A 25,827-nucleotide genomic window follows, 5' to 3' on the forward strand; every position below is an offset into this window, starting at 1 on the left:
TTGGCATACGTAAAGCATCCCCTTACAATCATTTTATGTACTTAAGCAGTATTAAGGGGAAAGTGTCCCTATTTTCCTTTTTTGTATTAATTTTAAATTATCACTTAATCAATTATTTTTAATAAAAAATAAAATATATTTTTTTAATATTTATTTATTAATTAATATTTTTCTGCAACCGCTTGGGGCTGCCATTTTTATTGGCTCGTGTGTAAGTGTACGGCACTTACACATCCAAAATTTGGCTACCCCTGAACCCAAGGGACTGCAGTCAGTGTCCAAGTGCATCTCTTATACTGTGGCTGCCTCATCCGTGAAATGGGCATGCCCCCTGAGCAGTCTAGTTCACAGCTGTGGGGGATCATAGCCATGGGCCATTTTATTGTAGTCCAGAGCTGTGCTCTTAGCTACAATTTCCTTCTGTCATCACTCAGTGTTTAGTGGCAAGCCAAGCCATGGGACCTTGACCAGCAGTGAGGAGAGCACCAGGGCAGCCATGATGAGCCCACATTGGCACTCAGGCATTGTAATACTAATGAAAATAGAAAAATATGGTAATCCCCTCACCTTCCAGTAAGGACAAATTGTGATCTTGCAATATGCTGAAATTCAATGCATCTGTAATGGACAGAGCAAAGTGCGAATGATTATGTAAAGCAGCAGGCAGCTAATGAGACACATGTATCACCATGTAGTGCTGTTTTAGGATGGCTCCTAAATTTGCTAGTAGGTTCAACACTCACAATGATGCAACATGGAGAAAGAACTGCAAACTTACATGACAATTTACATTGAAGGTGAAGGTGGAGGTGTTGTGGCTCTTCAAGGTCAATAATACATGCAGCTGGATGTGAAGGAGGAGGCAGATGAGGATAAGAAGGAATAGTATGTGGATTTGGAGGAAGAAACTGGCTGTCACAACTAGAGTTGAGCGATGTTCGCCAATTTCAAACTCGAGTGATTTTGGGCGGTGTTAGAGTCGTTCGACAAACTCGAACTATTTGCTAAAAGTTCGGCAGTTCGAGTTACCATTTGATAATGATTAGATCACCAAAAGCATGGCTTTTCACAGTAAGTATATGCGCACATTGCGTATCTGCATGCGTCCTGCATCCCCAGCACAATCCCTCTCTCTTTCCTACTCACCGATCACGGGCGCCTCGCTGCACAGCTGTCAGAAATCTCCGGCGGCTTTTCCTCTTTTGAAAATGGCTGCCACTTCATTATTCAATCAGGTATTCTGTGTTTTCCCCGCACACCGGCGCCCATGATTGGTTGCAGTCAGACACGCCCCCACAATGAGTGACAGCTGTCTCACTGCAACCAATCACAGCCGCTGGCGGGCGGGTCTATATCGTGCAGTAAAATAAATAAATAATAATAAAAAAAAATGCGGTTCCCCACAATTTTGATACCAGCCAGGATAAAGTCACAAGGCTGGAGGCTGGTATTGTCAGGATGGAGAGCACAACGTTATGGGGAGCCCACCACCCTAACAATATCACCCAGCAGCCACCCGGAATTGCCACATCTATTAGAGGTGACAGTCCCGGGACTCTACCACACTCATCCCAAATTGCCCTGGTGTGGTGGCAATCGGAGTAATAACGGGGTTAATCATGACAAGCGTCTCCCCGAGACACCTTCCATGATTAACCTGTAAGTGAAAGTAAAGAAACACACACAACGAAAAATCCTTTATTTGGAATAAAAGACAAAAAACACCTCATTTACCTTTTTATTAATCCCTAAACAACAATCCAGGTCCGAAGTAATCCACATAACGCTTTCAGCTCTACTACATGAAGAAGCAGGGAGCACTATAGAGCACGAGCGCTCTGTGTCCTCTCCACGTAGCACCTGAAGTGAGCCACGCTGTCACTGGAGACTTCACTCTGCTATGCAGACGTCAAGATTACCAAATCTGCCTATGTTTCTCATTAGAGGCAGTAGCTCAATGGTTAGAGCTACCGCCTAAGAAGTCATTAAATCATGAGTTCAAGTCACAGCCGTCCTGGTAAAGAATTTAATTTATTTTAAATTATTATTATTTATTTATAATTATAATTTAATTTAATTATGCACTGAGGGGAGGAGCCGGACATCAGCTGTGAGCCACGGGCCACACCTCTAAAATCAGAGCAGTTCACAGAATGAGGCTGCATTGCTCTCTCCTCTCTCTCCTCTCTCTCTTCTCTCTCTTCTCTCTTCTTTCTCTCTCTCTCTTCTCTCTATCATCTCTCTCTCTCTCTTCTCTCTATCATCTCTCTCTTTTTCTCTCTTTTTCTCTCTTTTCTTTTCTCTCTTTCTCTCTCTCACTTCTTCTCTCTTTTTCTCTCTTTTTCTCTCTTTCTCTCTCTTTTTCTCTCTTTTTCTCTCTCTTGTCTCTCTCTCTTCTCTCCCCTTCTCTCCTCCCCTCTTCTCTCTCTCTTCTCTCTCTTCTCTCTCTTCTCTCTCTCTCCCCTCTCTCTCTTCTCTCCCTTCTCTCCTCTTCTCTCCTCTTCTCTCTCTCTTCTCTGTCCTCTATCTCTCTTCTCTCTCTCTCCTCTCTCTCCTTACTCTCTCCTCTCTTTCTTCTCTCCTCTTCCCTCTCTCTCTTCTCTTCTCTCTCTCCTCTCTTCTATCCCTCTCTCTCTCTTCTCTTTCTCTCTCTTTTCTCTCTCTTTTCTCTCTCTCTCAGACCTGGCGATGATCAGCTGATGCGGTCCCCTGACGGAATCAGCTGACACTATTAGTCGAGCGGTGAGGCCGACTTTTTACCGCCCGGTCGGCTAAACTATCAGCTGCTGCTGTCAGACAGGAGTCTGCACAGAAGTGTGTAGTTTATTGGGTTTTTTTACAGTGATGCATCAGCTGATTGTATAAAAGCCGTTTATACAATCAGCTGCTGTGTCATGTGATTCAGGCCCTTGAACCTGACACATCATCTGATCGCTTTGCCTTCCAGCAAACTGATCAGATGATATTGGATCTGGATTGGACGGCGCGGGACCCTTGACCCAGGATTACTGCGGAGAGGGGTTCTTTATTTAAATAAAGATGGAGTCACTAATTGTGTTTTATTTCTAATAAAAATATTTTTCTGTGTGTTTTTTTTTTTATCTGTAATAGAAATTCATGTTGGCTATGTCTAATATTGGTGTGACACCATGAATTTTGGGCTTAGGGCCAGTTGATAATATACAATTATCCCTAACCCCATTATTACCCAGCGAGCCACCCATCACCAGGGCAGCTGGAAGAGTTGAATACAGCGCCAGATGATGGCGCTTCTATGAAAGCGCCATTTTCTGGGGCGGCTGCGGACTGTAATTCGCAGCAGGGGTGCCCAGAAAGCTTGGGCACCCTGCGCTGAGGATTCCAATCCCCAGCAGCCTAGTTGTACCCGGCTGGACACAAAAATTGGGCGAAGCCCACGTCATTTTTCATTTTAATTATTTCATAAAATTCATGAAATAATTAAAAAAAAAAAGGGCTATATTTTTTGTTTCCAGCTGGCTACAAATAGGCAGCTGGGGGTTGGGGGCAGCCAGTAGGTGCCTGCTGTACCTGGCTAGCATACAAAAACATGGCGAAGCCCACGTAATTTTTTGGGGGGGCAAAAAACTCCTGCATACAGTCCTGGATGGAGTATGCTGAGCCTTGTAGTTCTGCAGCTGTTGTCTGCTGTTTGTCTGTATGGAGGAGAGCAGACAGCAGCTTCAGAACTACAAGGCTCAGCATCCTCCATCCAGGACTGTATGCTGGAGAAAGAGGCAGGGGGAGCAGAACTGCAAGGCTCAGCATACTTCATTCACTAGTGTATGCAGGAGAGCAGACATCAGCTGCAGAACTACAAGGCTCAGCATGCTGCATCCAGGACTGTATGCTAGAGGGAGAGGCAGGGGGAGCAGAACTACAAGGCTAAGCATGCTCCATTCACTAGTGTATGCAGGAGAGCAGACAGCAGCTGCAGAACTACAAGGCTCAGCATGCTGCATCCAGGACTGTATGCTAGAGGGAGAAGCAGGGGGAGCAGAACTACAAGGCTAAGCATGCTCCATTCACTAGTGTATGCAGGAGAGCAGACAGCAGCTGCAGAACGACAAGGCTCAGTATACTCCATCCAGGACTGTAAGCAGGAGTTTTTTGCCCCCCCCCAAAAAAAATGACGTGGGCTTCGCCAAATTTTTGTATGCTAGCCAGGTACAGCAGGCAGGTATGGCTGCCCCCAACCCCCAGCTGCCTATTTGTACCCGGCTGGGAACCAAAAATATAGGGAAGCCCTTTTTTTAAAATTATTTCACGAATTTCATGAAATAGTTTTAAAAAAAATGACGTGGGCTTCGCCCAATGTTTGTGTCCAGCCACGTACAACTAGGCAGCTGGGAATTGGAATCCGCAGCACAGGTTGGCCCGAGCTTTATGGGCCCCTCTGCTGCCAATTGCAGTCCGCAGCCGCCCCAGAAAATGGCGCTTTCATAGAAGCGCCATCATCTGGCGCTGTACCCAACTCTTCCAGCAGCCCTGAAGCCGGGTGGCTTGCTGGGTAATAATGGGTTAATACTAGCTTTGTTTTACTAGCTAGTATTAAACCAGAGATTCTTAATGTCAGGCAAGTTTGACCCATCCAATAAAAGGTTAAAAAAAGACACCACACAGAGGAAAAAATACTTTAATAGAAATAAATACACAGACACATTAGAGACTCTATGTTTATTATTCCCTGTCAGCCCTCCACGATCCTGGTCTTCTGTCTTCTTTCTCCTTCAACCTATGCAGCTCTGCTACATAAGACAGCACTGCATGGGAGGAAGATGCTGCTGCTCTGTGCAGTCTAATCACTCAGTGAGTGAGCAGAGGCTGCGGGCTGTAAGCAGTGACGTCACCACTGCCACCAGTACTATAGCAACGGCAATCTCCGATCACATGATTCCCGATGCTGCTATTTATCGGCTGTGGCAGCCAGTCCCTGCATGTGGGCTGACTCTGTAAAGAGCGCCCACATGCAGGAACGGGGAAGCTAACCATGTGCCAGAGCATTTCGCCGGTACACGAAAATGCTGCAACGAGCACCGCGTACCGGAGAGATGCACTGACAGGACCTAGCATGACGTCTAGCCATGTGACCAGTCTGTAGCCAATGAGATAATAGACACGTGACTGGTCACATGCTATTTAGATGTCACGGAAGGTCCTATCATCAGTGCTGGCTACCGGGAGGACACAGCGATTATCGGAAGGAAAAGCGGCGGGAGGCCGAGTGCAGGACGTGTCGCGAGGACCTGTAAGTGTAATGGCAATGTTTATTAACTGTATGTGTACATGTATAATGTGCTTTTATATGTTTGTTTGCCTGCCATTGTTTTCAATGGGGTTCGAATGGGTTCGTTGAACGTTCGTCGGTTGTTCGCCGAACTTACTCGCCGTTTGATGAACCGAACTCAAACACTAGGGGGTGGCTTATCTCAAGTCACAACCTACAGTCACAGCTGGGTGTGTAAAGTGAACCAACTGGCCCTTGGTCATGCTGCTGAGCATGATAAGATGCATACGCTATTTAAGAGGTCCCCCGACCTGTGGATCTGGAGCCACATATGGCTCATGGGCAATTGACATGTGGCTCATGGCTGTAGGTCAGCTTGTTACATTATGTGTAAATAACAACTATGAAGAAGAGGTCTCAAGATGGTGATTTATTTTGCGTAGCCAAGTACAGAAGAGCAGATATGAATGTTCATATAATCATCTTGGGGTATGGAAGTAAATATGGTAAACTTGAGATATGAGGATATTGTCAGACATAGGAGGAGTTTGAAGCTGAATGTTATAGTGTGGTGGGAAGGCCTAATAATACAAGAATACTACAAGAGGACAAGGTGGGCATCCCTGGATGTAAGAATACTCCCTCAGTGTGATTTGTATAGTAAAGTGCTGTATGTTATTTTTCTGGTAATTGGTAGAGTTGAGCCAACCTCTCAACGTTTGATTCGGTTCGTGTTCGGCAACTTCACCTTTGTCCGCTGAATGCTTGATGAACATATCCAAACCCCATTGAGTGCAAAAACAAAGGCATAGACAACACCCTTGCGGGGGGGCAAAAAGCTGCTAAAATAGCTTAAACCAGTTTACAATGGAATTATACTTTTGTAGCAGAGCTATTAGCTTCCTAGACTATTAACATAAGAAATATTTCGGCAGATAAGTGACAAGTATAGGCCTGGTGGACAGGGAACCCTCAAACGTCATGCAACAGCTCAAACTGCTTTTCAGCTCTGCAACACTCAGGTGGTTGCAATATTAGCTTCATAGACTTTTATTGCTAGACACATTTAAGTAAAGTAAGAAAGGTAGATGGTCTGCCGGTGCTCATGTCGCGGGCGCAGGGGCTTCTGCTGCTGCTGCTCGGTGGCTCGAGCGGTGGGCCGGACCCGAGGACTCGAGCAGCACTCCTCGCCCATGAGTGAAAAGGGGTGGTATGTTTAGGGAGATTGTTCATGACGCCACCCACGGGACGTGGTGATGATGGTGCAGCTGAGATGTTGTCCCCTCCGTGGGTAGGGGGGTTGGTGTTCCCGGGGCCCGGTGATGTAACGGGGAGGCTGGATGGCTGGGGTGCAGGGACTGCGCGGCGCGGTGCCGGACGGCACTGGTGTACTCCCTCAGACAATCACTGACAAAGTCTCTGGTAAACTAAAATGGCCGGATGGACGGGTCCCGCAGCCGGCTGCAGTGTTTTTGTTGTGCTCTTCCCGGATGGCTGATGGTGGCTGTCTTTCCCTGCACCTTTTAGAATGTTCTGACTCCTGTGGTTGCCCACCGGTAGTCCGCTCCCCGGCGCATAGGTGCCATAGGAGCCTGTTTTGCCCGCAGGCGCTGGCCCTTGGATCTCTAGCCTGTGGCGGTGGCTGTATATCCTCACGGTGTGAGCGGTTGCCTTCTGTCGGGACTTGGTTGTTGGGGAACCCCTGGGGTTCCTGTCACACTCGGATTTGACTATTGACGGCGGCTCCAAGCCTGGTAGGGGTCCGATGGCACTGCCTGTGTGGTTAGCTTCACTCCGCTCCCCGGTTCGGAACTGGCGGGCCAATGCCCGACCCCGGTCCTTACGGCTTCGCAGAGTTCCACCAACTCCTGCAGACGGCCACCACCATCTGCCAACCTTGCTGTCAGTGCCTGGGCTCCGACCCAGACACTTGCAGTTTGTGTCCTCCTACTTTCACCTCCAAGACTAAACTGGACTTTTCCCGCCTCCAGGCCTGTGAACTCCTCAGTGGGTGGGGCCAACTGCCTGGCTCCGCCCCACCTGGTGTGGACATCAGACCTTGGAGGGAGGCAACAAGGGTTTTTGATTGACTGTTGTTACTGTCTAGGGTGGGGGATGTGTGTGTTGGTATGTATGTGACTACCTGGCTAGTCCAGGGCATCACACTCACACCAGACACAGTACACATGCAGTTAGGTGACATCTGACAGGTACCAGGAATGATCAGCAGGTAAATTGGTATTGCCTGACAGTCATGCTATGCAACAGGATTGTGCATGATTAGCACCTGCTGACAGCGCCCTTAAAAGGATCCTTAAACAAAAACAACCCACTTAAAAATTCTGAAGATGTTTTAATATAAAAATAAATGAAACTTTTTGATGGTATTTTATTAAAAAATGTATAGTTTGAGCAGTGTGCACCTCCTCAAATTTGCTATGAAACCCTAGTGTACTGCTAGGTCACATTACGCCTGAAGTTAATGTGTGTAGGATCTGCTCTCATGTCTGATGTCTCCCACCATCTGAGTTTTGATCTTAAGCTTCACCCTCCCTTATCCTTTTGGACAATGCTGAGACATTACTGGTGACTGCAAAGTGATATTGACATGTAGATAGGGACACAAAGGACGTCTGGCAGAGCTGATTGTTAGTTTGTGCTGCTTGCTGTGTAACATTGCAATTACATATACAGTGGAACCTTGGTTTATGAGCATAAACCGTTCTGGGGGTGTGCTTGTAAACCAAGTTACTCATCTAGCAAAGCAAAATTTCCCATAGGAAATAATGCAAGCTCAGACAATTCGTTCCACAACTTGTTCAATATTCCCATCCTGGTCCCCTATTGTGCTATTCCACACATGCACAAACACACACAAACACACACAAACACACACAAACATGCACGCACACACATAATATGCTCACCTTACCTTCCGTTCCATCGCCGGCCTCCTGGTTCTTGTAGTTCGCCGGTACAGGATGTATATCGGGTAACCATTGCGACCGATGCCCCCGAGCTTCCTCTGCCAGAGCGCTGACGTCAAAGGCAGGAGACGCTTGTCTCTGATTGGCCAGTGCACTGCCTTTGAGTAACGGCTGACAGCTGAAGTTCCTCCATCGTTGCGATGGTTACCCGATACACATCCTGTACCAGCGAACTACAAGAACCATAAGGCCGGCGATGGAATGAAAGGTAAGGTGAGCATAATATGTGTGTGCGCGTGCGTGTTTGCATGTGTTTGTGTGTGTTTGTGCCTGTTTGTGTGTGTGTGTGCGGAGTGCAAGAGCGGTTCAGAGCGTGGTTAAAGTACAGAACCGGAAGTGTTTGCAGTTAGTATTTGCTCGTACAGCAAAGCTTGCTCATAATCTGAATTTCAAATTTATAGCAAGCTTTTCTCGTATGGCGAAATGCTCGCAAACCGGGTTACTCGTAAACCGAGGTTCCACTGTATAGACTATTACACATTGGGTTTAGATAGATGGATCAGTGTATTGTATCACACAAGATGTGTGGCCTTGCTTGAAACACTTCAATGGGAGCAGTGGTGGAATGTTTGACTCCATACCATCTATTTCTATGAGAGCAGTTTTGTAATATGACTGCAAGCAGTGGTGCAATGTGTAAGAATTGTATAACAGATGATGGATTAGATACATGGCTGGGGGGTGACCTGGATATTTGGGCATGCACAGGTCACAGCATGGCACCTAAAGACACACACATGAGGACTTTACACATCTTACTATTAATACATACTGCATATATAATGCAATCATCAATGTCTTCGGGGGGGGGGGCACGACCTCAAGTCACCCTCTTATGCAGTTCTAGACCTATAATAATGCTCATCTACTTGCCTTTTTCATCATATTCTATGATCAGATGGTGTACCCGCTGTCAATACACAGCCACATGCTTCTTTCCTGTATATTGTTCTCTGTAGCTATATTGTACTACTGACAGGGCTGGTCCTTCGTAGACATCTCCTTGCTTACTGCATCCTATTCTGTACTGGGTGGTTGCTGCTGTTGTGACTTTCACTACCAATAGACAGCCACACACTTCTACTTTTCCACAATATTTCATGGGTGTACTATACTACAGCTGGGAACCCTATCCTATAAAGAGTAAATACAGTGCCTATTGAAATGATTCAGCCTCTCCAATGACGATGTTCATGTTTTGTTACATCACAACCTAGAATTTCAGTATTTTTTTGAGGGTTTGTATCAATTCATGTAAAGAACATGCCTACAACTGTGAACATTTGGATTTCTGCTTATTGTGAAGCAAACAACGAATAGAACTAAATAGCTGAAAACTTCAGTGTGTGTAACTATTCACCCCCTAAAGTCAGTACTTTGTAAAGCCTCCTTTTGTGGCAATTAAAGCTGCAAATCAGCGCTGGTGAATATCTGTACTTTACTGCTATTCACAGTTGCTGTAGCTACATTCCTGGATTTTGGATTGGACTATGACAGAACTTCGTGTGAACATTTTTGGTAATAAATTGATGAACAAGGGGTAGTCTGGGGAGTTGTTATTCAAATAAACTATTTCTGTGTGTCTTTTTTTTCTTTTCACTAACTAGCTTAGTTATGATGGTATCTATTAGACGCCTCTCCTTTACTAACACCAGGGCAATTGGGAAGAGTGGGACAAAGTGCGAGAATTCACGCATCGAAAGGTTGTACTACTTCTAGGGTGGCTGTGGGCTTTTATTTTAAGACTGGAAAGGAATCAATATCCATGAACATTCCCAGCTTGATAACATCAACCTCAGCTGTCTGCTTTACCTTTTTTGGTTATCAAAACCAGGGGGACCCTATTTTTTTAGTTATCTATTTATTAGATTAAGCAAGGTGGAAATCACCCATTAGTGCTAAATAAAAGGTGCTAAAGAGTATTTTTAGCCTTATTTAACCTAATAAATAAATAATTTAAGAAAACATTGTGGGCCCCCCTTATTTTTGATGACTAGTCAAGGTAAAGTAAACAGCTGGGGGCTGATATTTTCAGGCTCGGAAGGTCCATGTATATTAGTCCCTTTCCAGCCTAAAAATGGCAGCCTGCTGCTGCCCCTTATGTCAGCTGTGCGTTGACAGCTGCCATCAAGTCCAGGCGTTAGTAATAGATAGACATCTATTCATTACTAAAGCAAAGAACAAACGCAAAAATAATATTTTATTTTAAGAAAACACACTCAGACTTTTGCCCTGGGTTGCTAAGTTATTAAAAAAAAGCTATGAAACATAGCATGTCATTAGTCATAATGGGTTTACTGTCTCATATTATGCCCTGAGTCGCTCTATAACTGAGAGCATAATAACTGTAATATGTGACTAATAAAATTAATATTTATCCATAAAGGCAGAGAAGGCGGCACTTCACGATGGAGTTTTTGCAATTTTTTTAATGTGCAGTTGTAAGCGAGTTACAGCATGAGTAGGGAGGGGGGAGTGCAGGTACACCGGACGTGCGAAACGGCCGTCGTCTGGCGTACCTGCACTCACCCCTCCCCACTTATGCTGTAACTCGCTTACAATTGCATATTAAAAAATTGCAAAAACTCCATCGTGAAGTGTCGCCTTCTCTGCCTTCATGGATCCACTGGACCTCTTTTCCTATGCCGGCTGAGCACCACTGGAGATTGCTGGAAGTCCGCTATCGATTAAAACCACAATCCGTGAGTACTCACCTGTGGCTGTAGTGCCCGGCTGTCTCTACTTACTTCAAATTAATATTTATACTTACCTCACTACTCAACTCTCTGGTACCTACGCTCCTAACCATCACCCATCTGGTCCTCATTTTCTCTTCAGATTGGCATCACAAGCACTGAAATCCGCAGGATTTTGATCAATAGGCTGAGGCTTCTAAGTTTGCTACTATCCAAAAATAATACTCCAGTATAGAGAAAAGTCAAGAATGACAGTCGAGTACCTAATTAAATAGGTTGTTATTGATGCAAAATTCGATAAAAACAACATGAAACATAGACATATTACACAAAGAAAGTTAACAGAGGATGCAGGAAGACAACATAAAATATATATATATATATATATATATATATATATATACAGTACAGACCAAAAGTTTGGACACACCTTTTCATTCAATGAGTTTTCTTTATTTTCTTGACTCTGAAAATTGTAGATTCACATTGAAGACATCAAAACTATGAATTAAAACATGTGGAATGAAATACTTAAAAAAGTCTGAAACCACTGAAAATATATCTTATATTCTTGGTTCTTCAAAGAAGCCACCTTTTGCTTTCATTACTACTTTGCACACTCTTGACTTTATCTTGATGAGCTTCAAGAGGTAGTCACCGGAAATGGTTTTCCAACAGTATTGAAGGAGTTCCCAGAGATGCTTAGCACTTGTTGGCCCTTTCGCCTTAACTCTGCGATTAAGCTCACCCCAAACCATCTCGATTGGGTTCAGGTCTGGTGACTGTGGAGACCAGGTCATCTAGCGTAGCACCCCATCACTCTCCTTCTTAGTCAAATAGCCCTTACACAGCCTGGAGATGTGTTTGGGGTCATTGTCCTGTTGAAAAATAAATGATGGTCCAACTAAATGCAAACCGGATGGAATAGCATGCCGCTGCAAGATGCTGTGGTAGGCACGCTGGTTCTGTATGTCTTAAATTTTGAATAAATCCCCAACAGTGTCACCAGCAAAGCACCCCCACACCATCACATCTTCTCCTTCATGCTTCACGGTGGAAACCAGCCATGTAGAGTCCATCCGTTCACCTTTTCTACAAAGACACTGTGGTTGGATCCAAAGATTTAAAATTTGGACTCATCAGACCAAAGCACAGATTTCCACTGGTCTAATGTCCATTCCTTGTGTTCTTTAGCCCAAACAAATCTCTTCTGCATGTTGCCTGTCCGTAGCAGTGGTTTCCTAGCAGCTATTTTACCATGAAGGCCTGCTGCACAAAGTCTCCTCTTAACAGTTGTTCTAGAGATGAGAAGGTGTGTCCAAACTTTTGGTCTGTACTGTATATATATCATATATATATATATATATATATATATATATATATATATATATATATATATATATATATATATATATATATATAATATACAGTGCTGGCCAAAAGTATTGGCACCCCTGCAATTCTGTCAGATAATACTCAGTTTCTTTTTGAAAATGATTGCAATCACAAATTCTTTGGTATTATTATCTTCATTTAAATTTTCTTCAATGAAAAAAACAAAACAAAATGTCATAAAGCCAAATTCGATATAATTCCACACCAAACATAAAAAAGGGGTGGACAAAAGTATTGGCACGGTTTGAAAAATAATGTGATGCTTCTCTAATTTGTGTAATTAACAGCACCTGTAACTTACCTGTGGCACCTAACAGGTGTTGGCAACAACTAAATCACACTTGCAGCCAGTTGACATGGATTAAAGTTGACTCATCCTCTGTCCTTTGTCCTTGTGTGTGCCACATTGAGCATAGAGAAAAGAAAGAAGACCAAAGAACTATCTGAGGACTTGAGAATCCAAATTGTGAAGAAGCATGAGCAATCTCAAGGCTACAAGTCCATCTCCAAAGACCTGAAAGTTCCTGTGTCTACGGTGCGCAGTGTCATCAAAAAGTTTAAAACCCATGACACTATGTCTAACCTTCCTAGATGTGGAAGGAAAAGAAAAATTGACGAGAAATTTCAACGCAAGATTGTGCGGATGGTGGATAAAGAACCTCGACTAACATCCAAACAAGTTCAAGTTGCCCTGCAGTCCGAGAGTACAACAGTGTCAACCGGTACTTTCCGTCGGCGTCTGAATGAAAAGGGAATGTATGGTAGGATACCCAGGAAGACCCCACTTCTTACCCCGAGACATAAAAAAGCCAGGCTGGAGTTTGCCAAAACTTACCTGAGAAAGCCTAAAACATTTTGAAGAATGTTCTCTGGTCAGATGAGACAAAAGTAGAGCTTTTAAAGCCATCAACATAGAGTTTACAGGAAAAAAAAAGAGACATTCAAAGAAAAGAAAACGGTCCCTACAGTCAAACATGGTGGAGGTTCCCTGATGTTTTGGGGTTGCTTTGCTGCCTCTGGCACTGGACTGCTTGACCGTGTGCATGGCTTTATGAAGTCTGAAGACTACCAACAAATTTGCAGCATAATGTAGGGCCCAGTGTGAGAAAGCTGAGTCTTCTTCATAGGTCATTGGTCTTCCAGCAGGACAATGACCCAAAACACACTTCAAAAAGCACTAGAAAATTTTTTGATAGAAAGCACTGGAGACTACTAAAGTGGCCAGCAATGAGTCCAGATCTGAATCCCATAGAACACCTGTGGAGAGATCTCAAAATGGCAGTGTGGAGAAGGCACCCTTCAAATCTCAGGGACCTGGAGCAGTTTGCCAAAGAAGAATGGTCTAAAATTCCAGGAGAGCATTGTAAGAAACTCATTGATGGTTACCGGAAGCGGTTGTTCGCAGTTATTTTGGCTAAAGGTTGTGCAACCAAGTATTAGGCTATGGGTGCCAATACTTTTGTCTGGCCCATATTTGGAGTTTTGTGTGAAATGATCAATGATTTGATTTTTGTTTCATTCTCTTTTGTGTTTTTTCATTGCAAGCAAAATAAATGAAGCTAATAATAGCAAAGAATTTGTGATTGCAATCATTTTCAAGAAGAAACTGAGTATTATCTGACAGAATTGCAGGGGTGCCAATACTTTTGGCCAGCACTGTATATATATATATATATATATATATATATATATATATATATATATATAAAAATAGTCTGTTAAACTGAAGAATAGTAATCCATAGATAAATTGTAATCCATATTAAAAAAAAAAAAAATAAAACAAAATAGTCACATACAGTATACTGAAAAATACTAATCCATAAATAAAAAAGACCCTATAACTGCATGATGTGCATAAAGTCATATAGGATGAAATATATATAATATCAAAAGTGCAAGTATAATACATAATGCATAAGACTTTATGGTTGTATGATGTACATAATGTCATATAAGAGTAAACAAACAGAAACACAAAAACATATCATGGAGACTGCAAATACAGTGAGATTGAATAAGGTAGGTATATGTGCTATTATAAATCAGTATACAGTTAAACACAAACCAGACTGGAGGTCATCTTGAAAGTTGTCCTCCTGCCCCTCTGCCTCGCACAGCAACACGCGTTTCGCTGGTTGTTTCTTTGGGGAGTGACAATTTTGGTAGGTGTTTGAAGATTCCGCACATGTGCCGCCGGATGCCATTTTGCTGAAGCTGTGATGAAGCGAAATACAAAAAATGCACATTTGGGTGAACATGGAGTTTTTGCAAAATTCAAGTAGAATTCAATTCCATTTGAATTTAAATGCCAATTACTTGTGATGATCATATTCTCTTGCTTATGCATATACTGGTTATATACTTACAGCATCCCTTAATTGTAAATATAGGATTAATTTAATGTGTTAATAAATTGTTTATAAATATCCTGTTTTGTTTCTTTATATTGGGAAATAATCAATGGTGCTGATTTCCTTTTCTTTTAATTTAGAGGTCCAGAAACAGAAGCCTGAAATCAAAGTAGAGCCCAAAAAGAAAGTTTCTCCTAAAGGTAAACAAACACCTCACATATCCAGAAAACATCCAACATTAAAGGGGTTGTCCAGTCTAAATCCACTCTCTGTGCCAACTTGTGCTTCCTCACATCACATGAACTTGCATTGAGCAAGGCTGCCTCCTTCTAGTCGTCTTTTGGCTGGAAGTATGCATATTGCATTCTTGTGGCCACGTAACCACTGTTCCTGGCTTTGACACCGGCAAATTCTCACAACGCAGAGTGTGATGTGTGCAGATTAGCAAATCTGCAGTCATAAAATGTGACTGCAGACTTGTAGATTCAGGCTGGCAATCCCTTTTAGGAACCAAGCTCGCACTTTTACCCGCATATGATAGTTTGTTTAATAAGCAGAGCTCCACCCGTGGCAGTTAACCTGTTAAATGCTGTTGTCAATCTCTGACAGTGGCACTTAACACACATCAGCAGGTGGACGGGTCATTCCACAAGGCCATTTCCATACCCTCACCATGATCTCAGGGCACCGATGTGTTGTCATGATAGCTCGGGATCTTCTGGAGACCCATATGCTTGTCATTATAAAACTCCTGTGAGTATCCATGGCTGGAATTCATAAAATATCATGATTTCTGCTATACTTTACATGGCTTGTGCACTGCTATGTATACCACATGCAATTTTCAAGCCACTTATGGGGTACCATTAAATACAGTTAAAAGTGGAAAAAAATGTTTTAAAAATGAAAATAATAATTAAAAAATCATCATATCAAATTTGTCACATTAAAAATAAAACAATTTAAAAGAATACACACATTTAATGAATCAAAACGCCAGAATTACTTCTTTTGGCTGCTATAGTGTTGCAATAAAGTGCAATAAGAGGTGATCAAAACATTAGATCTACTCCAGAATAGTATCAATAAAAAAACTTCTAACTATGCAAAAACTCTAAAAATGCCGAAACAATAAAAAATAAATTTTGTTACAAATTTCGGAATTTTTTTCCCCTCCTTTGCATAGTTTTACTGTGCTGGAGAATCATACTGTCAGGTCAATTTACCATATAGTGAGCTTGGTAAATCAAAAACCACAAAAACAATTGTTTAATTGTACATTTTTTTGCAATTTCAACACACTGGGAATTTGTTTTCCCATTTTCCAGTACACTGAGTGGTAGAATGAATGGTATAATTCAAAAGAACAACTTATTCTGAAAAGCCCTCGTATGGTTATGTGGACGAAAAAATAAAAACAAATCCATTTCTCTTGGAAGAAGAGGAAGATAAAATGAAAGTGAAAAAAAATGAAAATATCCCCGACATGTATGGTTTAAGAAAGGGGTGCACAACATTTGGTCCAAGGATCACATTGTTATAGTGAACCAATCCCATGGGCCACAAAAACATTTAAAAGGTGTTTATATGAATACATCATTACAACAACCATCAGTACATTAATACATCACCAGAACCAAGTTTTAAATAGGATTTGGAGAGTTTTTGGTCAGTTTCCGCTAAAAAAAAAAATAAAAAAAATAAAAAAGTGCGAACACATGCTAGCTTAAATACAGTTTCTGGAACTCAATACTTAAAGATTTGAGAAGTTTTAACAATCATGACGTATGTTATAAATTGCTACATGTGTATAGGATCAAAACCACTGTCAGTACATTAATACAGCATCAGAACCCCCAGTTATATATGAGTGCGGTGCAAGATCCACCATTTGTACCTATCACGCTAGGTATGGGGCAATACCTTGAACAGGGAAGGGACTAGGAAATCCTGTGCCTTAGGCCCGTTTCACACGTCAGTGAAAAACACTGACATTTTTCACTGGCATGTAAAACACGCACATGTCCCTCCGTGTGCCATGAATCACGGCACACATGGGTTGTCTAAGTGCAATCCGGGCTCCGTTCTCCGTGGCCCGTGAATGCACTTAGAAATCAACTCACCTGTGCCCGCTCCCGCTCTCCATGGTGCTGATCGCTCCCGCAGTGCAGCATCCGGCCGGCGCTGACCCCCGCAGCAGCTGCTTCCGGGTCGGCTGTGTCGTGCATCATGAATATGCGCGACAGTAATGAGCCGGCTCAGAAGCAGCAGGCTGCTCGGGCTGCAGAGAGCGCCGCTGAAGCCGGGTGAGTAAAAATGTTTATTATTTTAAAAGCACGTTTTTTTCTGGCACGTGTTTCACGGACCACACCACTGCGTGGTCCGTGGAACATCAGTGATGCCAGAAAAAAATGGACATGTCTCCGTGCGGCAATCACGGAAACGCGTGAACGCTGCACGGAGACATGGTCAGTGAAACATCACTGACGTGTGAGCAGACCCATTCATTATAATGGGTCTGCGTATGTCAGTGATTCTGGTACATTTACAAAAAAGCACAAACGTACCAGAATCACTGACGTGTGAAAGAGGCCTAAGGCCCCTTTCACACGTCAGTGATTCTGGTACGTTTGTGCTTTTTTTTAAACGTACCAGAATCACTGACATACGCAGACCCATTATAATGAATGGGTCTGCTCACACGTCAGTGATTTGTCACTGCACGTGTCTCCGTGCAGCGTACCCGCGTGTGCGTGTTTGCCGCACGGAGACATGTCCATTTTTTTCTGGCATCACTGATGTTTCACGGACCATGCAGTGGTGTGGTCCATGAAACACGGGCCAGAAAAAAACGTGCTTTTAAAATAAAAAACATTTTAACTCACCCGGCGTCCAGCGATGTCCTCTGCAGCCCGTCCTCCCTGCTCCTTCTGTGCCGGCTGATTACTGTCGCGCATATTCATTATGCGCGACACAGCCGACCCGGAAGCAGATGCTGCAGGGGGTCACCGCCGGCCGGATGCTGCGTCGCGGGAGCGATCAGCACCATGGACAGCGGGAGCGGGCGCAGGTGAGTGAATCTCTAAGTGCAATCACAGGCCACGGAGAACGGAGCCCGGATTGCACTTAGACAACCCACGTGTGCCGTGATTTTTGGCACACGCAGGGACATGTGCGTGTTTTACACGCCAGTGAAAAACGTCTGTGTTTTTCACTGACGTGTGAAACGGGCCTTAGGAAGAGGAAAATGATGACCCCTGACCATACTTTCTGCTAGCCTCTAGCTGCCATGACCATCCTAAATAGGTTCTGTACCTATGTGCTGGGCAGGATATCTGACTCTGGCTGAACCTGTGCTGAGCCCTATGTATGGAACCTATGGAGGTATAGGTCTTGTACTGATAAATGTGAAAATCATTTATCTTTTCATTCCGGCATGGTAGTGAAAAGGAGGAATGAAAATTTGTTTTGTGCTGCACCATTCCTGGATTAAGATAATAAAACAGTCCGCGTAGCATTTCACTATCCATACTGGTCAGATGCAACTTCACAACTTTGTCATCAGTTGTACCCAGCTCGGGCATGAATTAACTTCTGACACAACTGAATCCGGACTAAAATACTGGTCAATGCATAACTCGGTGTATCAGTTTTGCCTGGACTGTTCCCCTAAAAATATAACTATAGAATTTTTCCATTATGTTATACAATGAAAAAGTAATTCGGTTTTAGTATGATTTTGCCCTTGTTCAAAACAAATAGAAGAATAGGTTTTATCTACTTTTATAACCAAAAAATGTGAAAACATTCCTTTAGGCAGATAAAAGCAAGGCTTTGGAGATACAGTAAAACATTTTCAATAAACCTAGTTTCCTATTTATCACTCATCTCTAATAACAGTTAACCTGCTTCCATATCACTGAGTGTCAATAATGCAATTATTTGACTCAAGGGATTTAACTGCAGTTAACCTCTTTCGGCTTCCTTAGCACATCCGGAAGGTGAGCACAGAAAACCACTCAGCATACACCACCACAAGAACGGTTTGACATATTAAGAGAGTCACGGTCAATAATTTCATGTGTAAACAATACTGAATTAATGCAGCGTCAAAAAGCTGTTCCTTTGGTCATATATTTAATGATTTCTTCTGGCATGATTATTTGATATTTTCTGCTACAGTGGATTGCTACATGTTTTTTTTCTAGTAAAGTCAGCACAATCACTATTATACTTGATAGTTCCATTATGATCTTTTCATTTCAGGTATTATACATATATTTCAGCCATATAAAGTCTTTGAATATAATTTATTGCTGGCAAGATAGTGTAGAACAGACAGAAAATATGACAACCCGATTCATGAATAATTTTATCTTTTAAGATTATATTATTGTGGCTTTAATTAAAAAAGTTATTTATACAAATAATTGTAATTCATAAGGGTTTCTGTTTGGGGCAGGAAGGGATAATGAACCTCCATTTAATACAATGTATTGTAGATTAGCAATGCATCATTTGAATCGGGAGATAATATAGAATCAGATCAGTGGTTCTATTCACTCATATCAATGAATAAAATATAATGATCATTGCAGGCATGCCAAAATTTAAGAACCTGCTAAAAATTCTTTTTCCAAAAGAGCCCTATAGATAAATCACTGATGACATAGCGGTATTCTAATAAACCCTTAACCACGGCAATCATGTTGAGGACTTGTGAATCACAGTTCAGTTGTATTATAAAATAATAGTTGATTGCAAATTCCCAGAAAACCCTCAAACGCTATTGAATCTGTTTATTTACTGTAGCTGCTGAAAAAGAGAAGCCAGATACAAAGCCAAAAGCAGAAAAAAAGGTTACAGCTAAAGGTATGTCCATACATAGCTTTTATTTTAATGGTGTCCGACTGTTTTCATCAGGAAATGTGGTGTAAGCCACTACCTGATAGCTCTGATGGTATCCTATCTCCTGAGAGAACAAAAGGATCAAGTGTTTAATGTAAAATGCCTGGATAATGTTGGAGGAGAGTAAAGGGTCCATTTACACTAACCAACCAGCGGCACAACTAGACTACTGATTGGTAAAGATATAAGGTTTACACAGGTAGACCAAAGTAAGCGTAATAAATTGCTCTGTGTGCGAAATAATTAGCCCTCACTGTTACACGTCGTGGCTCTCCTGTTGCAAGGAATGAGGTGGTCCCCCATTCCTTGTCTGCCACGAGCCCTCCTGCTCAGCAGCACCAAAGGTCTAGGAGACTGTGCAGTCTGCAGGAGTTGCCTCCTCAGAGACATAGCAGAAGGGTGACACCTAGTGGTTCTCCCCTTGCAAGGAATGGAGCGGTCTCCCATCCCTTGCCTGCCACAAGCTCTCCTGCTCAGCATCAAAGATGCTCTGGGAGGTTGCGCAGTGTGCAAAGAATAGATGCTCAGGGAAGCAGCAAGACTTCCCATGTCTCTGCACATTGTGAAACCGAGGATCCCGCCTTTATGACCCAGAGGCAGGAAGATGAGCATGTGCTCCACGTGACGTCTTCTGATTCGCTCACTGATATCACACGGCCCCATGACGAGGCTGGTGATGTACTGACTCCTGACTGGCTGGGCCAGGACGTCACGAACCCTGATTGGGTCACGCCCGTCTCGCACCCACCCTTGGGTGGAGCTACACCTCCTTAAAAGCTCCCCCTGCCATCATGGCGGTGCGCGACCGTCCTTCTATGTTTGGATGTCTGGCAGCGTGCTGCCACGCCACTGCTCAGGCACTATTGTCTTTTGTGGGCTTTGCCCTTGCTGCTCAGGCAGCACCTAGTTTGCAGGTCTTGCCCCTGCCTTGCTGCTCCGGCAGTATCCCGTTTAGCAGGCTGTGTTCCTGTCCCAGGTGAGCTCCTCGAGTCTCTGTCGGACTCACTTGGTTTCTGAAGCACACGTGCGTGGGCACCTCTGTGCTACCCCCGTGCCATATTCCTGTGACTCCCGCTGGCACACGTGTGTAGGCACCTCTGTGCGTCCCCGTGCAACAGGTACACCGTACGAGAAGCCCCGAGCCATACAACCCTCACGGGTTAGGGCGGACTGGTGTACATAGATCGTCTGTGACGTTCCAGACGATCACTAGCAGCAACCCGCTCACTCTTTCCTGACCATAGCAGCGGTCCCTTACACCGCACAGTGGACCTTGACCGGCGGAAGCTGTCCATTTCCCATCTTGGCACGCTTCCCCGGGTCCCCCTCGTAACACCTCACTGTGATCCTTGTGCAAAATATGACCCTCACACTGTCCTTTCCTATAAAACATCCTCCCTTAAGCACTATGACAGCAGTTTTGTCCTCTCTTATGAACTATAACTCCCACAGTCCATATTATGAAATAAAAACACAACACAGTCTGCTCTTATGAACTATGTTTACCACACTGTCCACCCTTATGAACTATAACCAAACTGTCCCATTATAAAATAAGGCCTCCACACCATCCCCACTTCATGCTGTCCCTTCTTCATTTTTTACCCTCTCTACACTGCTTCCATTTTCATTATCCTCCTACACTGCCCCTCTGTATACTATCCCCTACAAACTGCCGTTCCATTATACAGTCCGCTTGATGTTCCAACTCTCCACATCATTCCCCGTATTGTGCTCCCTCATCATACTATTCCCCACACAGGGTCCCTATCCATACTAACCCCCACAATTGTGGCCCCTCTCCATGCTGCCCCCCACATAGTACACTCTCTACATACTGTCCCCCACAGGATGCCAATCTCTCTCTATGCTGCAGCCCACAGTGTCTCTATCCATACGTTCCACTATATAATCCCTATCTCCTTACTGCCCCATATAGTGCCCTTTCTCCATACTGTCTGCTACAAGCTACCCTCGCAATACTGTCTTCCACAAGCTGATAATTTCCATTGTGTACCACACATGCTGCTTTATGTCCAAACAGAGGTCAGAATAAACTGGGTAATACATTTTGAGGTTTATTTTGTCATCTTAATGGTAAAAATGAAAATATTTGGGCTGAAGAAACAGAGTAAAACTACAATATATATTTTTTATTCCATTTTGCATTAAGTCCTGTGGCACACCTGAATGTTAAATACTTTCCTGACAGCAGTTTTGAATTATTTAAGGGGTGCGGTTTTTAAAATGGCATCAATTTTGGGGAGTTTCCAATACGGACCTCTCAAAGTCCATTTAAATCTGAATAGGTCCCTATTACAAAGCTTTTGTAAACTTCTTGAAAACATGAGAAATTGCTGCTTTAACCCTTTATTTAACCTTATTTAAATTTAACCCTTATAACATCCTAACAAAATAAAGTGACGTTTGAAAAATCATGAAGATGTAAAGTAGACATAAGCAAAATATTATTTATTGAATACTTTATACAACATAACTAATTGGTTTACAGAAATTAAAAATGGAAGTTTGAAAACTGCTAAATTTTCGCCAAAATTCCACTGGTCAGATTTAAATAATTTGTCCTCGTCATTAGGTTCAAAATTGGCTCCATCACTAAGGGGTTAAACTAAATAAGTGAATGCTCTATCACCTGGGGATTATCATTGTGGTGACTAGCTAGTGTGCTGGCATTCATCTGACGCTGTCCCCTCCTGTGCTAATTGTCTCTCTCTCCTTTAAAAATATATTAACATAAAACCGAATTTAACTAATGTCATTATGTGAATACAAGTTCCAATTAAAAGCTTTCTAAATACAGAATTTTATAAAAAAAAACCACCAAAGACAAATATTGTGCACGATCTGATAATATAATTGTCTTTTTACATATATGAAGGTACACTTAAAGCATGTGCTGTTTTAAGAGCAAGGCAGGTAACTACCTGAAATATCAAAATATAATTAATATATACCAAAAGTAATTATCATGATATGTCATACTTTTTAGAGAGGTATAGTTTCACATTATTATTATTCTTGCCCCCCCCCCATGTGGCGCTTTATGCCCATTATTGCAGGTTCAGTTCTACCAAAATTACCAATGTGGGGGAAACCTTTTATATTCTCTTTAAAAAAAAAACAAAAAAAAATTGTCATCATCAATTCAAAAGCAATTGTGTATATAACAGCAGTGAGTGCAGCGATCTGGAAATGTTCATGTTCAAAATCTCCTGTTCTCATTAAAAATTTCCTATAATATTTTACTTTCCAGGTAGCTAGGGGGAATATTGCTTGACAGAATCACCGTAAGATACTGTAACACCTACAACGCTTGCAACTTGAGTTTTATAACTAGTTCACTTTATAAGGATCTTTAAAAATATTCAGCGTCCACCGTCTTACTTATATTACCCTTTTATTGCCTCTGCAATTACTTTGAATATTTAAGTGCCTCTATATACCCTCTAACTTCTTTCTTTCATTCGCATCAAACTTTTTTCATCAGACTGTGATCATAATATTAACACTGTGATAGAATATACTGTGTATATATATATATATATATATAGTATATATATATATATATATATATATATATATATTTCTATGAGTCAGAGAATGTAAATGGAAATTAAATATATTTGGCTGATTCTGCAGCTCAAGGAAGCTGCGTGTGTGTGTCCTGGAAAACCCATGAAACCAGCCATGTAGACAGTGTTTTTTGGTTTACGCAAGGATGATTGACGGATCTAATTACTGAGCCGAGGCCATAAGGCCATGAGCAATCTTTGGATTTCTTCAGAAAACGCTGTGCTTATTAGAACTATATCTGCTGTATTTCAGCCGTACCAAAAGAAACACCAAAGAAAGAAAAGGCTGAAAAGAAATCTGTAACCAAAGGTTAGTAGCTGGCAACAGCATTTCCTGTGTAAACTCTAAGGTGTTTATTATTTTCCAAAATTCTGCCTTTTTTTAGGGGAGGAGAACTAATTTTCTAAAATATCTCTAATTCTGCCGCCCATCTGATAGTATGGCACATATTTCCCTTACTTATATGCCACTTTTTATGCTGTCTAATGATCCCAAAAATTTCCTGTCCCAGAATGAATTTTGTTTCCTTTTGAAAACATATTTTAATATATAAAGCCTGACATCCACCAGGGATAATTAGAACATGCCAATTAACCAACATAAAAGTACAATGTTTTATTAGTTCATTTAAAATAGCAACATACAAGGTTAAAATGTTAAGCAAAGACTCTTAAATTAGGGGGACAATCAGAAACCAGGTAAGGACAGTAATACCATAAAAAAAAATCATAAAATATACTGTAATGCAGCTGTGTATGCAATAAAACATTAAAAGCAAAAAACAACAATTATGTATGCATACAATTAGAGATAGATGAATGTACAGCTAGCTGTTGGGCTTGCGTAGAAATTCGGTAAGTAAAATTTTCCTACGTTAATCCTCATTTTGCTTCCTTTTACAGCCCCCTAGCCTCATATTTGTTTGATTGAACCCAAACATTAACACAGAATTCTCTGAGAAATCCATGTTTGGGAACTAGGCATAGACAATAATGTCCACTACAGATACTGAACTTTACAGTTCAGGTTCGCCCATGTCTGCAAACTGTATAATCAATGATGCTACATCTAGTACGTGTAACCTATGCAGGTCAATACACATAAAGGGGCTTTACATGCTGCAATATCGTTAATGAATGATCGTCAGGGTCATGGTGTTTGTGACGCACATCTGGCATCATTAACGAGATCGCAGTGTGTGACAAGTACGAGCGACCTTAAACGATTACAAAAATGGTCAAAATTGTTTGCCGCGGAGAGGTCGTCCTGAAACTAAAAATCATTCTCTGCTTATTAGCGATGTTGTTCCTTGTTCCTGTGGCACCACACATCGCTGTATGTGACACCGCAGAAGCGACGAACATCTCCTTATCTTCGTCCACCGGCAATGCGGAAGGAAGGAGGTGGGCGGAATGATACGTCCCGCTCATCTCCGCCCCTCTGCTTCTATTGGGCGCCTGCCATGTGGCATCGCTATGACGCTGCACGAACCACCCCCTTAGAAAGGAGGCGGATCGCCGGCCAGAGCGACGTCACAGGACAGGTAAGTGCATGTGATGGGAGTAAGCGAGGTTGTGCTGCATGGGCAGCGATTTGCCCGTGTCGCACAATCGACTGGGGCAGGTACAATCGCTTGCAATCTCGCTAGCGAGATCGCAGCATGTAAAGTACCCTTTAGAGTCTTAGCAACTAATAAAGAACAGATAGCAACAGGGCATGTCATACTTGTGTATATTATTGGTAAGGGTTGTGACAAAACCATTTCCTTTTAATAATGTAATAGCTGGAAGGCTAATAGGCCTCAAAAATTGCTGTATGCCTCAGGCTAAAGTGTAAACACATGCAATTTCAAGTAAGCATGTGTGCATGACTGTACTGACCTTAGATAAGGACCTGATGGCTTAAAATCTGTGCCTCAATTAGAAGTTCTAATGGCCTCTGTGCCTTTTGGTTGGTAGACTGGGATTATGTTATGACTAGTGATGAGCAAGGACTACCATGCTCGGGTGGTCAGTGCTTGTAATGAGCAGTTGGATGCTTGGATTGGTGCGACTCAAGCACCCGAGTATAATGGAAGTCAATGGAGAACTTTAGCATTTTTTAACATTTCCCAGAAAAAAAAAATGCTCTAGTTCTCCATTGACTTCCATTATACTGGGTGCTCTGAGTATGCCCTTCTGAGCGTCCACCTGCTCTTAACAAGCACTGACACCCGAGCATGGTAGTGCTCACTCATCACTAATTATGGCAGCTATAGTCGTAATATAGGCTACTGCACAGGCAGCCGCAGCCTAATATTTACAGATTTTTAATGTCTTATTCGGGTATTCACATTCCCTGCAGCCTTACGAGCATTTTATCAGGTGTTCTCACTCGTAAAATGAGCAATTCTAACATTACTTTTATATTATGCAATAGCTTTAAGTGCAAATCCCTCATATATTACTGCAGGTTAACCTAAGGGCAGAGTACATGTGCTTTTCAGTAAGCCGCAATAATCATGGCTTCTGTTGCATTAGTAAACCGCATAATTACTAAAGGGTGAATGTACATGCTATATCAGTAATTGAACATTAGCATATTTAATATATGACATTGCTGAAGAGAGCCATCCATCATAACTTTATTTCATCATCAATAAAGCTGATA

At 42.4% G+C, this 25,827-nt stretch overlaps 1 protein-coding gene across 50 annotated transcripts in view; it reads left to right on the plus strand.

Annotated features, from left to right (window-relative positions):
• Window positions 1-25,827, plus strand: part of TRDN (triadin) — a 1,152,170-nt gene that overhangs the window by 194,209 nt on the left and 932,134 nt on the right. For all 50 annotated transcript variants that reach the window (XM_075339946.1, XM_075339974.1, XM_075339964.1 and 47 more), the window contains 3 exons: window positions 14,817-14,876; window positions 19,489-19,548; window positions 23,431-23,487. In XM_075339946.1, coding sequence (XP_075196061.1) covers window positions 14,817-14,876; window positions 19,489-19,548; window positions 23,431-23,487 — 177 coding nt within the window. The remainder of the gene's footprint in view (window positions 1-14,816; window positions 14,877-19,488; window positions 19,549-23,430; window positions 23,488-25,827) is intronic.

Source organism: Anomaloglossus baeobatrachus, chromosome 3 (genome assembly GCF_048569485.1).
Source record: "Anomaloglossus baeobatrachus isolate aAnoBae1 chromosome 3, aAnoBae1.hap1, whole genome shotgun sequence".
In the NCBI taxonomy this organism is placed as follows: Eukaryota; Metazoa; Chordata; class Amphibia; order Anura; family Aromobatidae; genus Anomaloglossus; species Anomaloglossus baeobatrachus.